A 16,834-nucleotide genomic window follows, 5' to 3' on the forward strand; every position below is an offset into this window, starting at 1 on the left:
AAATTGTTTCGAATAACAGAAATTTTGAACAACTGCAGGTTCGAATAACTGCATTTCTGCATAACAGCATTTGCATGAGTTTGTTAAAGAAAATTCAAAGGAAATAAAAATTGCTTTGAATAAGCAGACAATTTTAATAAGTGCCATTTCGAATAACCGGGAGTTTACTGTATAATAAATAAATAAATATGTATATATATAAAAACATATATATATATATATATATATATATATATATATATATATTATATATATATATATCTATATATATATATATATATAATTTATATATATATATATATATATATAATTTATATATATATATATATATATATATATAATTTATATACATATACATATGTAATTTATTTATCTATATATTTTATATATAATAATAATAATCCATTTATTTAACCATAAAATATGAAAATTTACAATAATATTTATAAACTCACATAAATAAGGTTAGGTGTCACTATATAGTTAAAAACTAGTCAATGGAGTGATACCTGAACCTATAATTATAAATTATATATATAAATAAGTTATATATATATATATGTATATATATATATATATATATTTATATATATATATATATATATTTTAACTTTTTAAATTTAATAATAATTATATTAATTTAATAACTTTTGTTTTTACGTTTGTTTTCAGACTACTAATGGTACAAGTTTTGTTTTTTGATTTAGATTCTGTATCTCAATGATATCCTGACCTATCGATACGATATCCTGTTAATTGTTTTTTTATATAACGCATAAATTTATATGCAAACACTCACATACATAAATTTTAAAGAAAATATTTATATTTTTATATTTATATCTATAAATTGTATTAGCTAAGATTTTTTATATTTATAATTGTATAATACTGTTTGTATTAAAAATTGATTTTGGAAATATTGCGAGTGCAGAGTTCAACTTACAATTTAGTTTTATTTGCCATATCAATATATATTATAGCCACGTTTAATTACGTTTAATAATATTTTGCGATATTTTATTTAGCGCATTAAGCGTTGATTCAATGTTATATTTCAACCTTTACTCGACGTCTTTGAGTCACGTTAAATCGACGTTTTACTAACAACGTTACAAATCCTTGCCAAATAGACTACTTTAGCAGCGTTTATGCAATGCTTTTTAGGTAGCGTTTTATCAACGCTAAGTTGCGACGTTTATTCAACGCTTTTTATGTATCGCTTTTTCAACGTTTAGTTGCGACGCTTTTGTAACGTCATTTAGTAACGTTTTTTCAACGTTACGCAATAACGTTTAATCTACGTCTATTAAACAACGTTACATATCTTTGCAAAATCTGATTACTTTGTCAACGTTTCCGCAACATCTTTTGCGACCGGTTTTCAACGTTGATTCAACGTTGTCATGTTTGCTGGGTAGTTATATGGGCATATCTAGAACTAAACTATTTTTAAACAGATGTATGGTTGTTTAAAAATTGAAATAACACTTTTAAGAAATGGCTGTTTAGTTGTAACGTGTTATTTTGTACAAAAAAAATTGAAATTTGAACTCGAATCTGTAGTGTTTTCTCGTAATCAACAAATCAATAAACAGATAAATTAAATCAATAAACGATAATCTTTTCTCCTAACTAAAACTCTGCTATTTACAAATTTTTCCTCAATATATATACTCTATGCTTTTCCTAAAATATCCTTCAAAACACCGTCATAAATCACCGCAAAAACATATTTACAATAATTATTGGTAAAAACTATTAAGGATATTAAATCTCTAACGTCATTAAATGTTCTAGAACTTTCCGGAATTACACTCCTCCTTGATCCTTACGGATCATCCAAATAGCAAGTATTTCGAAGGCATGCGCTGTTCCCGACCACTCCGTTGCAAAAGCATGTCGATTTATTGGGGTCTATCTTCAGCTTCGACATTTTCCTCGTTCGTCTCTAATACATCTTTAACTTGCTCTCCTTGATTTTTAGCGTTCTCTAGACCAGTTTCAGTATTCATCTCTATTTCCACATCAGGGATAATGCAGGACTGAGTATCATTTCGAGGTCTAACGTGTTTCACATGACGCGGAATGCCGTTCACTTCTACGATTTGTTTCGACGCATTCCGAGTTATCGTAGCTGGTTGCCACTTTGTATAGCACCTCGCATTTGGTGGTTTCAGCCAGACTTTATTGCCGATTCGAAACCTCTTGTTCGTGACATTTTGCGCAGAAAGATTCTCTTTTCCCAATCCTTTCACACCAATGGTATAACTGTATATTTTATCCATCGGACTTGCACCATTTTTGTCGGCTAAGACATTGTACCAATAAAATGCTTCCGGTATCGACATTTTCGATCGTTCTGCTATTCTCTTGATCGTACGGTGGTTTCTTTCTACAATTCTATTTCCTTCAGGATAATAAGCGGCTCTAAATCTAATTTGTACTCCCCAACTATCAAGGAAACTCCTTATCTCTTTAGTTTTAAATGTCGGCTCATTGTCAGTCAATATTTCCACGTTCACAAAAAATAAGACGGAGTATTCGGACTATGGCAAGACTTCCGTATAAGCTTGATAATTGTTGCCACAACGCGTATTTTGAAGGTCCGCAATCAATTAGACTTAAAAACTGTCAGTGCCATAATGCGTGATGTCCATGGCCAATCTCTCCCAGTTTCCTTTAACATCCAATTTCCCTTTTTCCCACCGTATTGGCGCTGGATCTACTGACTGACATGGTTCGCAACTTTTTATCACATATCGAACATCGTTTTCAGTAGCAGTCGCAATTGCTTTACGAACAAAGTTTAACGTTCGATTCACACCGAAATGTCCAGTTCTTTGGTGTATATTGGAAATAGATTCAGCTTTTGTAGCTACGATTCCCATACAACTACTCCGACACTCTGGCACAATCAGTTTGTTGAGCCATCTGCTGCGAACTCTTGTTAATGCGTCAGCCAAATTATATTTAGAAGGAATGAGTTTTACCTCAACGCTAACATTGTATTCTTCAATTAGCTGTTGCAACACGCTCAGTCTTCTTCGAATCAGCATTTCACCCGTCGCTTTTGATCTCAACCTTGATTTTCCTGTAAGGGCGTCAGAAACCCAGTGAAATACTGTCACGGAATCGGTAAAAACAGTCACTTTCTTCAGCTTCCACATCAGAGCCATATTCATTCCACGTATCACAGCGTCTAATTCTGCCATGTTTATATGAATATCAGACGTTTCTTTTCGCAGCCATGTTGCATCCTCCACAGTAGTTTCCCCAACTTGAATAAGAGCACCCATCGCTAAAGAACTGGCATCAACCCACATTTTTCCCTCATCGCCACACACAGCCCAATCACCACAAGCAGGCTCGCAACGTTCCACCTCAGCAAATACTTCTTTAAGCACCCACTCAACGTTCTCATCACAAATTTCATCGTCCCAACCCTTCGTCAGACTGACAGCTTTCCTCTTCAAGAGACTACAAATCACTCGCAGCCAACCACACACGGGTAAATGTCCTACCAACTGTCCACAGATTGAAAACACAACTCTCCTGGTTAACTTTTGCGAGATAGCATCAACTCGATTCCCTCTGGACCACATCAGTTTGTTACCAACCTTGCGCACACACAATCCTAACACACAAACTCCATCATTACCAATCTGCTCACCTTCTTTACTTTCTAAACCATATTTTAAAAAATGCATCTTGACATAATCAAGACTCACCACACTTTCGTCTACGAAAATGTCGTCAACATAAGCGGACGTTCCACTCTTCACTAATTCGTCTTGATCAATGACGGCACTCACAACGGATTTCATGATCATTGGCGCAACGTTCAATCCGAAACCAAGTCGTGTCAAACAATACCTTTTATTTCGAAATACCACTGTTTGGAAGGGCCAAAGAGATTTATCAGTTTTTGAAGATAAGCCTTGCGTAAATCAATAGTTCCTGGTTTGTTACCCATTCTTCTCCATTCTCTAAGCTTTTCGACACACACATCTGCATCTCTCGTGTATGTCTCAATGAAATCGTTAGCTTCTCTCCTTTCCAGAACAGGTCGGATTTTGTGGTCTTTGTTTCTCTGAATGACAGCCATTAAAGGAATCTGCCCTTTGGGCGGCCCCAATTCATTTTCGTCATACTCTAACAGCCACTTCCGATCAATCCAATCCTGTAGTTCGTTTTCTAGCGTGTTGTGGAATTCCGTACTGTGCCACTTTATTGCGCAATCGGTCGGGGCTTTCTCCATCTCTCCAATTCCATTTGACTCTCCATTCAACACCATTAAAAACTGCTTCGTGATCTTTCTTTTTTATTTCGATTTTCTTAACTTTGTCCTTGTTGAAAGCCGATGATCCACAGTAACTCAATCCGAACTTCGCTTTTCCCAAAGGAGAAATGGATACTCCTCCTAGTAATTTAATGGAACTCATTCCGAGCACCATATCAACTCCAAACGGTTGGAAGTCCACTAAAATAACTTCATCACGTGCTTTTATGCCATCAACCTCAAGAATCACGACCGCTGACCCAGTGCACTGATGAACTTTTCCTTCAAACGTTACTACCTTTCGAGAGTTTGAATACCTACATTGACTTTTGGGCTGGAATTTTTTATTCTAAGTCGTCTTCGAACATCCTGTGTCCACTAAAGCTGTCGCAACCATACCGTTAACTTTTAAACGAATAACAGATAATGCGCTCATTCCACCGTTGTTCAGGAGCGAGGTAGCGCAGATTCCTCGCTCCTGCAATCGTTTCCCTGCAGCTTCCAGCAATTCGATGCAATGTGTCCTTCCTCACCACATTTAAAACATCTAACAGTCTTCGGTGACAAGTTCTTCGCAAGCAAACAATTCTTTGAAATGTGATTCAAACCTTTGCAGTTGTAACACACTAAAGCGGTTTTTGTAGCATGGCGTCTAGATACAGCGCCAACAGCGTCACTGTCAATCACATTTGCACAGTTCAAAGCAGCTCTCACTCTGGGTAACATTATATCAATTGGGTCCATTACGGCTCGAAATCTTGATGATAAAACTTCTGTCAAACCCACAACAAACGCCAAACGCACAGACTCCTCTGATAATTTAGCAAGATAGGCTAATCGTCTTAAGTCAGCCAAAAACACGTCGGCTTTTTCTCCGTCACATAATTTTCGTTTTGGAAACAGTTCATATGCAGTATAGGCATCTACAGAAAACGCCGCTAATAACACACGCTTGACTTCGACAACATCTTTTTTATCTTCCGCGGTTAAAGCATCGTAGACTGCATAAGCAGCTTCTCTGAGAAGGATCGGAAAAAGTAGTTCAAGCTTTAAGTTCTGAATTTCAGCAATCAATTTCGTTCGTTGAATCCAAACAGCAGCATCCGAAGTGCCATCATACGTTTCAAGCATATCAAATAATCTCATACTTGGTTCCATGCCCGGTTAGCTTGTAGTTTTTTCTCGTAATCAACAAATCAATAAACAGATAAATTAAATCAATAAACGATAATCTTTTCTCCTAACTAAAACTCTGCTATTTACAAATTTTTCCTCAATATATATACACTCTATGCTTTTCCTAAAATATCCTTCAAAACACCGTCATAAATCACCGCAAAAATATATTTACAATTATTATTGGTAAAAACTATTAAAGCTATTAAATCTCTAACGTCATTAAATGCTCTAGAACTTTACGGAATTACAGAATCATTTGTCTGTCAACATTTATGTTATAAATACTCACAAAGAACTGCTTTTGTTTTATCAGATTATATTTGTTTTAATACCTCATTAAAATTAGCATAATTACAGAAAACATAAAGTTAAAGCAGTTTGACTATCTAATTTACTTGGTTTTTTCGGAAAACTTTTAAAGTTACTAGAAAACTCAAGATTGTGTTAATTGCGTTGGACCATGAACAACAAGTAGAAAATTTTCTTCAGTTTTATGTTCAATTCCAGCTACAGATTGAGTGTACAAATGCAATACATTAAACATTTTAAAACTAAACAAATTAATACCTTATTAGTAATTGTTGAAGAAACAGTAAATTCAATATATGATTAAAAGAAAATGAAAAACTCAAATTATCTTAAAATTAAGTTTTGAAATCTAATTTTGTTATGTTAAAATTCGAATTTGACAATCTGGTTTAAAATCATTAAGATAATTTATAAAAAACTTTTTTTGCCATTGTAATTTCTTCGAGATAAAAGCAATTTTAACATTTTGAAAATTTTGTTTTTGAATTTGTATATATAAAGGGTTCTTTTATAATTTTTATGACTATAATTTGTTCTTTGCTGAATTTTATTTTTGTTTCTTCATATCTCTTTGTTTTTATGATTGATTCAAGTTTTATTTAAGCTAGTCAGTTTTCTTTTAATTTTCTTTCTTATTATTTAGCTGAAATAATAGGCTCTGGCAAACTGTTTGTATTTCTGGTAAATTGTTTGTATTAAATCTCTTTTTTTATAAACTTGTTTTAAACAACTTCATATAGGTTTTTTTGTACACTTTCTGATCATGGTAAACGATAGTATTTGAGCAAACCATTCGATTCTTTTGATTTAAAATTTTTATAAAGCATAAAGCAGAAGCACAATAAAAATAAAGCGTTGTAAAAATCTAGTCAGAACAAGTATAAATATTAAGATGTGGAACACTTGTTGATTCTTTATCAAACTGAAATGCTACCATTTTTTTTTTCCCTAGATCGTAAACATAAGTGTGCGGCCTGCGTCTAATGAATTTGGCTAATGGTCTCCTTACCTAATAAAAGATATCAATATGCTTGATAACCTTTTTTTAAAAGAAGATTTTAGCGCAGAGCAAAAAAAGTTTCCTCAATCAAACATCTCCAATATGAGCAACGCTTAAAGATATTTAAAATGAAAACACTGGAAAAAGAAGAGCCAGAGAAGATCTTATTGAACAGTTAAATTGTAAATAAAAATGAAGATGATAATTTTTTTGTTCCTCATAGGATCTTTAACCACCTATATACCAGGAGGAGTCATAATAAACAGCTACACAGAAAAATTATTAACGATTGCGAAGAGCGACATCACATTTTTACTAATAGTGTCACACCGTCCTGGAATATGCTAAACAGGAAACAATTGACACTCACACGGTTAAATTATAAAAAAAAGTTTCCTATCATGATGGACAACTTGTCTTGTCGATAATTTGTCATACGCATTAGGTAGCACAGAGATGCCTAGTGTTGCTCAATTCATCAATATACTCTATAATTAATGATTAACTTGTTTACAGTATTTTTAAACTTTGTAAAAGCATAACAAAATTATTATTGATTGTAAATTTATTGATTCCAAATAAAGTCAAAAATAAATTCAAATTCATATAATATACATATTATATATATATATATATATATATATATATATATATATATATATATATATATATATATATATATATATATATATATATATATATATATATATATATACATATTATATAACTTTTATATATATTATATTATGTATATTAAATATATAAATATATATATAAGATATATATATATATATAATATACTATATATATAATATCATATATATTATATATATATATGTATATATATATATATATATATATATATATATATATATATATATATATATATATATATATATATTATATATATATAAATGTATATATATATATAGAACGAATTGAAAATAGGATCAAAAAGTCCTCACTTGTTATATGTATATTCGGCGTTATTTTCTATGACAAATATATGTGACCTACTTCTATAGTATTGCCCCATATATATATATATATATATATATATATATATATATATATATATATATATATATATATATATATATATATATATATGGGGCAATACTATAGAAGTAGGTCACATATATTTGTCATAGAAAATAACGCCGAATATACATATAACAAGTGAGGACTTTTTGATCCTATTTTCAATTCGTTCTATATATATATATATATATATATATATATATATATATATATATATATATATATATATATATATATATATATATATATATATATATATATATATGTATATATATATATATATATATATATATGTATATATGTATATACATATATGTATATATATAAATATATACATATAAATATACATATATATACTATATATATAATATATATTATGTATGTAATATATATTTTTTTTTATTTTAGGTGCCCCAAGAAGTCCTAACGGTCTTGTCACAGAGCACCGCTTAAGTGCATTTAACCAGGAAGTTCACGCCTCCTTCCTTACCGTGACGCGAAAATTTGTCCAGAGCTCGTTTCGAACCTGGATCTCCTGCTTAAAAAGCAAGCGCTCTAACCACTGCGCCACGGCCGCACATATGTGTACGGCCGCATATTATATATATGATATATATCATATATATAATATGCTATATATATAATATACATTATATAAATAATATGTAATATATATTATATATATAATATATATATATATATATATATATATATATATATATATATATATATATATATATATATATATATATATATATATATATATATATATATAGCAATACTTTAGTAGTAGGTCACACATTTTTGTAAAAGGAACTAACTCCGAAAATACAGATAACAAATTATGTTTTTTTGATCCTTTTTTTTAATTTGTCATCGTTTGCTTTTTTTTAAAAACAAAGTTTAAAACTTTTTATTTTAAAAATTATTTTTTTTAATTTTTTATTTTTTAAACTAAAAAAAATAAAGAAATGTTGTACTATTAATAGTGTGAAGAAGTTTGAATATATTGATTTCAATTTTAAGTTAGATAAAAATACATGGTCATGAGAAAGAAATTTTTTTTGCCTGTTTGAATAACATTTGTAGCCATATTTGTTAATTAAATATATTTATCCAAAAAAAAAGATTTTATTTTAAAGCTATATAGTTAAACTATAAGGTAATATTTGAAAAATATAACTAAACAGTTAAGCTTTTAAGCATATAAATTGACAACATTCAAACTATGTTTTATTAACTATTTTAAAAATAATTTACATACACGTGTTCGTTAAGTTAGCACACGGAGAAGATAATAAACCTCCTTTGGATGCGGACGTCCAATGGACGTCCAAGGACGTACTATTTTGGACTTTTTTAAACGTCCATTGACGTCCAAAGACGTACGATATTGGATGTGGACAATTGGATCTAAACGGTATGTCCTAAATAGGAACTGGACGTCCAAGGACGTCCAGTGGATTACGGCTATGTTGGTGACAAAATTGGTTATGATGCAAGCAACAGCGAGACTGCCAAGCAACAGCGAGATTGGCTACATTATTTAAAACGAGCCAAAATAAATGTTTTTGCTTGATTGTATTTATATATCAATATTGTCAAAGATGTTATGCTTTTTTGAATTTTTGTAATAATTTATGTCAACTCTGGGATTTAATTATTTATGCAATAATTTTTTTATTATTTAAATGAGGGTTGCCACACGTGTTGAATCCCTAAATACGTGTAAATTAACTTTGGATCCTGTTGGAAAAGAAGTACTTAATTTCTTATATCGAGACTCCATTTTTTATAGTTGTTAGAAATAAAGTCTTTATTAGAAATAGATGAATAAAACTAAACGTTGAATTAACGGAAAAAAGTAGGATGACCGTAGGAAATTCAATAACATCAATTTTGGACCTTTAAAAGGCCTGTTTTGGTCGTCCTTGAACGTACTTTAAAGGTCTTAAACGAACCAACGAAAGTTGATTCATTTGACACGCCCAATGACGTTTAAGAACAGCCATTGGACGTACTATGAAAGTCCGTGTGCCCAATGAAAAATGAACAGTTTGCTATTTAGGTACAGATAACTTAAAATTGCAAGCAGATCGTAGAATATTGTTACAATTTTCCCCATAAATAAAAAAGTTGATTAATATAAGCGAAAACTTATCGCGATTTCAATTCCAAACAAATAGGCAATTTGATTGATGAGTAAGGTCACACAAATTAAATCCTTTAGATAAAAAATAAAGTATGCTACACTTTGAATTAGTATGTTAAATATAAGTTAACTTTAGAGGTTAATTTATTTCCAACATACTAATTCAAACTGAGTTAAAGAGAGTTAGTCTTGCAAAGCTGCTTAGATTGTCCCCAAAACTTGAAAAGCATACCTAAGATGAGAGTGAAAAATAGCATGCTAAACATTAAGGAAAGTTTCATGATTAACATAATGACGTATTTTAGCTAACATGCCGTTTGATCTGCTTTATTTTTTATGCTAGTCTATTTTAATTACAAGATATTTAATAAAGTTGTAAGACATTTAATATAATAAACTGTACGCTCCTTGATTAGCTTTTTGTCCTTAATTTACTTTTATTAATTTCTTTCTTAAAAGAATAACAAGAATAACTTTATGAAAGTTAAAAGATTTTTTTTTCAAATTAAAAAAATAAAAAAATTTTAACTAACTATTTTTTTAACTATTTTTATTTTAAATTTTAACTAAAGATTTTTATTAAAGCAAATCAAACGGCATGTTAGCTAAAATCCGTCATTATGTTAATCATAAAACTTTTCTTAATATATATCATGCTATTTTTCACTCTCATTTCAGGTATGCTTTTCAAGTTTTAGGAACAATCTAAGCAGCTTTGCAAGACTAAAAAAGGATTCAATTTCAAATATAATTATCCAGAAATAATAACTTACTGTTGTTTGTATATCACAATATATACCAAAAATAAACAGCTTCAGTATTCCCATACTGAGATTCACTTTTCTTGATGCTTCGTACTGAAGGGCAAGATATGCTATCTCTCTTTTTTTTTCCTTAAATAAAAAACTAGCCTTGATTACAAAAGTTTGGCTATTTTTGTTTGAATTTGAAGCTACAGAGACTATTGCAAAAGCGCTTATGCGTATCATAGAATGGAAATCCTTATTGCGGCCAAAATCCTTTTCTACTGACTATTCCACTGACCATTTAAAGAATTTGATGCACATAAATTTATTTTTTCACTATAAACCATTTAGTTATTATTATTTAGAGGTGCTAAATATATTTCTGAAATTTAATTCAAAAAAATAATGCTTTTTATTTATTATGAAATCTTTATGAAATTACTGTTATTATTATTATTATTTTGATCATACGCAATACTTGCTTAGATAATTCGAATATTGTTTTTTTTATTTAGTTGAAAAGTATTTGTTTGTGATATTTATTAAGAACAAACTTAGGAACAATGACTGTTTAAAGAATAATTTATGAAGCATCGTAAAAAACGAAAACAAATAGAAGTTTCGTGACACTGCTAAAACAATAGCAGTTTGCAATGTTGCTGTCGAGACACTAAAGTAGTCACAAAAGTGGCAAAATTACCCTAAACTTATAGAAAATTTGAAAAACATTTAGTTATGTATTCAAAAGATTGCTTATAGGCAACAAAAAAAAATTACACTCTTATTCAAATTGACGTTACGTAAATTTTGGTATTAAAAGCATTTTAAATTGTACAAACAGTTTTTTGTGATAATAATTTTAATTTTTTAATTATAATATTGAAGTATTTATAAACTTTCATTTTTCCAATTTCAGAGATGGGTAATTGCTTAAAAGCTAAATCTTGCTGAATAAGTACGGGAATAACTAAGTACGGAACTGAAAGACAAATCTTCTAAATACAGTTTTTTAAAAAGAAAGAGTTCTTCACAAACAGCTGTTCTTAGTATTTGCATAGAAGAATTTCTTCATCACAAATATGTTAAGTTAAATAATAAAGTTACACTTGCGTCTTTATTACGATAGGGAAAGGACGTTTTTTTAAGACCCCCTCCCCTCCCCCCACTCAACATTAAACCCCCTTTCTTTCCTCTATTCCCCCTCCTCCCCTCCTACCTAACATAACTCAAATCTAAAAAAAAAAATTCAATAGCATTTGGCCTTAAAAATTAGAAAGTAATTATTTCAGTCACCTATAAAACTGAAAACTTTTAGTGTAAACAGGCTTCAAAAATCGTCAACCTAGTAAATCTCGATATGTCGAAAATAAGGTTTTGAAAATAAGGTTTATCCTCGCCTAAGTATAAAACTTATAGATGGCTTGCGAATCTTTAAATTCTTGTTTTAAAAAAAAAAGATGTGCGCGCATACTTGTATGCAGAAATTACAAATATTCGGAAATTTTCCAGTAAAAACATTGTGGTACTTGTATGTTTTGTTAGGAAGTGTTTTCACTGTTTTATTTTTTAACAAGAGTTAAAATATATCACAAAGTTGCTATATAGCTAGTTATTCGAAAAGATATGAAAACTAATGTGGATTTAAATTTTATAGAGTTTCTTTTCAAAAATCAATTTTTACATGTTGAATAAACAGTTTTAAAAACATACCTTTTACATAATAGTATAACTATCTGGAGGCAAAGTAATATAGACAGCTTTCTACTGTTCATATACATATGAACAGAGAAATTTGATGTATAAAATGTTTCCCATTATTTATATGACTGTGTGGATCACTCAATTTATTAGATAAAACCATAGATAATATGATAATGCATTTGTTCGTCTTAATATGGCTGTAGTTAATTAATGTAAATGTATATTATCAGGGTGGCCAGCAAATAGTCATGTACATTTTTTATGAATTTTCCCTGACTCTTATAAAATTGATCTGATTTCCCAATGAATCAATCAAAATTCCTTGACTTTTGCAAAGTTTAATTAATTCTCTAAGTTTTGCAGGATGTCCAGCAATCTGCTTTTCTATAAAGTAATTTATAGAGAAGCATTTTTTGCAGATAAAAAATTTAAGTATATTTGAAGGAGGGTAATAGTTTTAATTTGTCTTTTTTTTTTAATTCATTTAAATTTTTATAATGGTATAATTTTTCCAAAACTCGGTCTTTTGAATATGCTGCAAACATTCCTAAGTTTTCTATTAATTTGTCACTACTTATGGTTACAATTAGCAATTATTAAGAATAAGAAATTTAACAAAAAGAAATGCGAAAAACACTTGTTTTGAGTTTTTATATCATGAATCTTATAAATGTATATATACTTATAACTTATAAAGTGTCATGCAAATGCCACTTTCCATACTTTTGAAGTAAATTTGTCATACAAGCTATACAGAATACTGGTAAACTGACATACTGAAATTCTTTTAAACTGACATTTTGTTTTTTTATTTATATAAAAGGTTTTGTAAAGTCTGATTTGTACTTTTAATTTAAAATTCTAATTTGGAACGTATATTCTGTTATCACTTTCGCTAAACAGCGTACATTCAAATTTGGACGTACATTTTACGTTCAAATTTGGACGTACACCAATATTTCCAATATTAACCAAACATTATTTTTTTTTTTTTCTCTCCATTTTTTGCCATATAAAAATATAAATACATCAAATATTTCCAATATACAGATGGCAGGGGCAAGAAGAAGACCCAATTTGTCTTATCGCTAAGCCCCGAGATTGATTTCGTAAAAATAAATAATTTCGTATAGAGTATATAAATGTTACCAATATATATAAAATAAGACTTTATTTTAAAAAAGATAAAACAAAAACAAAAAGTTACAGGGTCATAAAGAATTTTTTTTTTTTTTTTTTTTTTTTTAAATTTAAAAATTAAAAAAATTTTTTTTTATAAAGTAATAAAATAATCAATAAAAAGTAAAATAACAAATTCCTAGAAATAAATATTAAATAAATAAGTATATAAAGAGTAATATAAATTTGCACAAAGTAAAACTTGCAATAAAAAAAAATTTTAAAAAAAAAGGTTTTTAACAACCTTTTTTTTTTTTTTTTTTAGTTAATTAAGATTAAATACTAAAATTATTAATAAAACAATTGAGAAGAAATTGAACCTTTCCGATTAAAAATAATTTTTATGTATTTAAGCATGCTTCAACCAAATCCATAAAAGGGTTGACAAAGATAAACTTTAAACTAAATTGAAAAAATTTATCTGTGTCACCCGAAAAAGTCAAGCACTCCATCACTAACTAGGAGCATTTGCTTCAATTTTACTTTAAATTCGTCAAGGGTTTCAAGTTTATTAGAAAGGATTTTATTCCATACTTTTGGTCCTCTAATGGATAATGAAAACTCAGTTGTGGCATTAAAACTTTTGGGCTGAATATAGGTGTTGTTTGAGTATATGGTTAAGTATCTATGTTTATTTTTTTTGAATAACGAATTAAAAATGTTTAGTGTTGTTCTTTTATTAACTTTATACATGAAAATTAAAAGATGAAAAATATTTATTTGGTAGACATTGAGTATATTCAGCATTATTCATATTATTCAGCATTATAAATAGTTCTTTGGAGTGAGTAAACTGGCCTACATTAGATATTAAAGTGTAAACTTAAAGTGCACGTTCTGGACTTCTTTGGTAAATACACAAAAGGTACCGGTGCCCGCAGGGATACTTATGAGGCTAATTATCAATCGTCGATTTTTTATTTGAGCACAAAAAAAGGCATTCTTGAGACAATTACTAAAATTTTCAAAACAGAAAAGTTTGAGATTAATAGAACACAAATAAATACACTGGCTTTTTCTTCAACACAAAAAAAAAAAAAAAAAACCTGATCAAAGTATCTTTAATACTTAATTGTTGATTTGCATAACAATATAATATTTTTAATGTAATATTAATTCAAACAATGTAACAATGTAAGATTTTTGAGATCTATTAAGTTACGGAAATATATTAAAAAGTTAATAAAAATATTACCCGATACGTTGGTCATGTCCGCACAATAATTATTGTTACACACACTCCATAACCCTGAATGCATGGAATAAAAACTCAATGATAGCACCAACCAATAGTTTCCTACGGTCGACAATATAGCAAATCCTATGCCAACACAAATTAGCACGCAAGTTACAATATTTAATATAGCCATCTTATCACCTTTTTGCAAGAATGATGAGTTTAAATTCTTTATGCGTTGTTTAGTTTTTAAGTGGCGTGTATCAATCTACTTTGATTGTGTATTTGAACTCTGACATCAAGTGAGTATTTTTATTGATTTTTATTAACAAAATCTATCACTTCCTGATAACATTTGTATTTTTAAAAAGGTATTAATATAAAATCATTCTATAAGTATAAACTAATTCTTTTATTTAATTCGAAAACTAATCCGATAAAAATAACTTTGTTTTGGTTTCGATACGATAGTTCAATATTTTACGGTAAAAGTCATTAACAGATATTGCGTCACTATGTGACTTTTTGTTGACCATATTTTATCTAATTAAATGTGATTTATGTGACTAAAACAACAAAAATACATTCAGTATTGGTTTTTGAATCCAGTAAATGTTTTACATTAGCCACATAAAGAAGTAATGTTTACCCTGAATCGCTCACTTTTATATAGCATTGCGATAACAAGTAGAGCAACGACGAGCATCGAATAATATACTCATAAAGAAAAAAAAATAAACTCATATTATGAAGAATAATAAATATCTACACAATATCAGAAAATTTAAAAAAAACAACCTGACTAGTACAATAATAGTTTGCAATAATAAGAATATAACATTATAAATAATTTGATTCTCATTAAATTTTTAATAATTAAACTAATAAGGTAAAGTTTATACTTTAATTATAATATTATATGATTTGGTCTCGATATAACTGATATTATATGATTTAATTCATATATTATATGATAATCTTACTCCCAATCTTTCTTGGAAACCATATATCAAATCAGTTGCAAAATTAGCATCTGCTAAAGTTGCATCTCTTTATCGAGCTCGTCACTTTCTTAATTCGGATTCTATTCTCCATCTCTATAAATCTCAAATCCGGCCTTGTAACTTTTGCCATATCTGGGGCGGTTCTTCTAATGATGCCCTTTCTCTTTTAGACAAGGCACAAAAACGCATTGCAAACATAGTTGGACCTGCTCTTGCAGCCAACCTCCAACCATTATCACATTGTTGTTATGCTGCTTCTCTTTCTCTTTTCTACAAATACTTTCAGTAACTTCCAACTTTAATTAGTGGCTGCTTGCAGCCTTGGTGGAAACGAAGATGTTTAAAAAAAAAAAATAAAAAAAAAAAAAATTATATCAAAAACAAAACAGTGTAATTTTTAACAGGATTAGTTATTTTTTATCAGGATATATATATATGTATATATATATATATATATATATATATATATATATATATATATATATATATATATTATATATATATATACTTATATATATATATATATATATATATATATATATATATATATATATATATATATATATATATATATATATATATATATATATATATGTAAATTATGTTAGTGTATTTTACAAATAGAGTGCTTAATGTTCTTAAAGAACAGAGCAATAATTAATTAGTAAAAAACACTTATCTAACTTTTATCTTCGACTTGAAGTTTCACCATTGCTGGATCATCAGGAAGAGAACTCTTCCTGATGATCCAGCAATGGTGAAACTTCAAGTCGAAGATAAAAGTTAAATAAGTGTTTTTTACTAATTATATATATATATATATATATATATATATATATATATATATATATATATATATATATATATATATATATATAAATATATATATATATATACCCATAAACTTAAAGAGTTTAATAATATCTAATCGTATAAAAAACTTCTTTTATGGACTTCTAATAACTATAATTGTAAAATGATTTTTTATCTACAGTATTTTTGTTTTCTTCTGACTATTTTTGTCTTCTTTTTGCCCCGGCCATGAAAATATTTATTTATATATT

At 28.5% G+C, this 16,834-nt stretch overlaps 1 protein-coding gene across 2 annotated transcripts in view; it reads right to left on the bottom strand.

Annotated features, from left to right (window-relative positions):
* The window catches only part of LOC136090623 (lens fiber membrane intrinsic protein-like), a 44,014-nt gene extending 28,884 nt beyond the window's left edge, over nucleotides 1-15,130 (bottom strand). The window contains exon 1 of one of the 2 annotated variants that reach the window (XM_065817423.1): nucleotides 14,785-15,127. In XM_065817423.1, the coding sequence (XP_065673495.1) occupies nucleotides 14,785-14,959 (175 nt within the window). In that variant the 5' untranslated portion in view covers nucleotides 14,960-15,127. Of the gene's footprint in view, nucleotides 1-14,784 lie in introns of both variants that reach the window. The other variant, XM_065817424.1, reaches the window with a different exon arrangement.
* Between the last annotated feature and the right edge of the window lie 1,704 nt (nucleotides 15,131-16,834).

Source organism: Hydra vulgaris, chromosome 14 (assembly GCF_038396675.1).
Source record: "Hydra vulgaris chromosome 14, alternate assembly HydraT2T_AEP".
Classification (NCBI taxonomy): Eukaryota; Metazoa; Cnidaria; class Hydrozoa; order Anthoathecata; family Hydridae; genus Hydra; species Hydra vulgaris.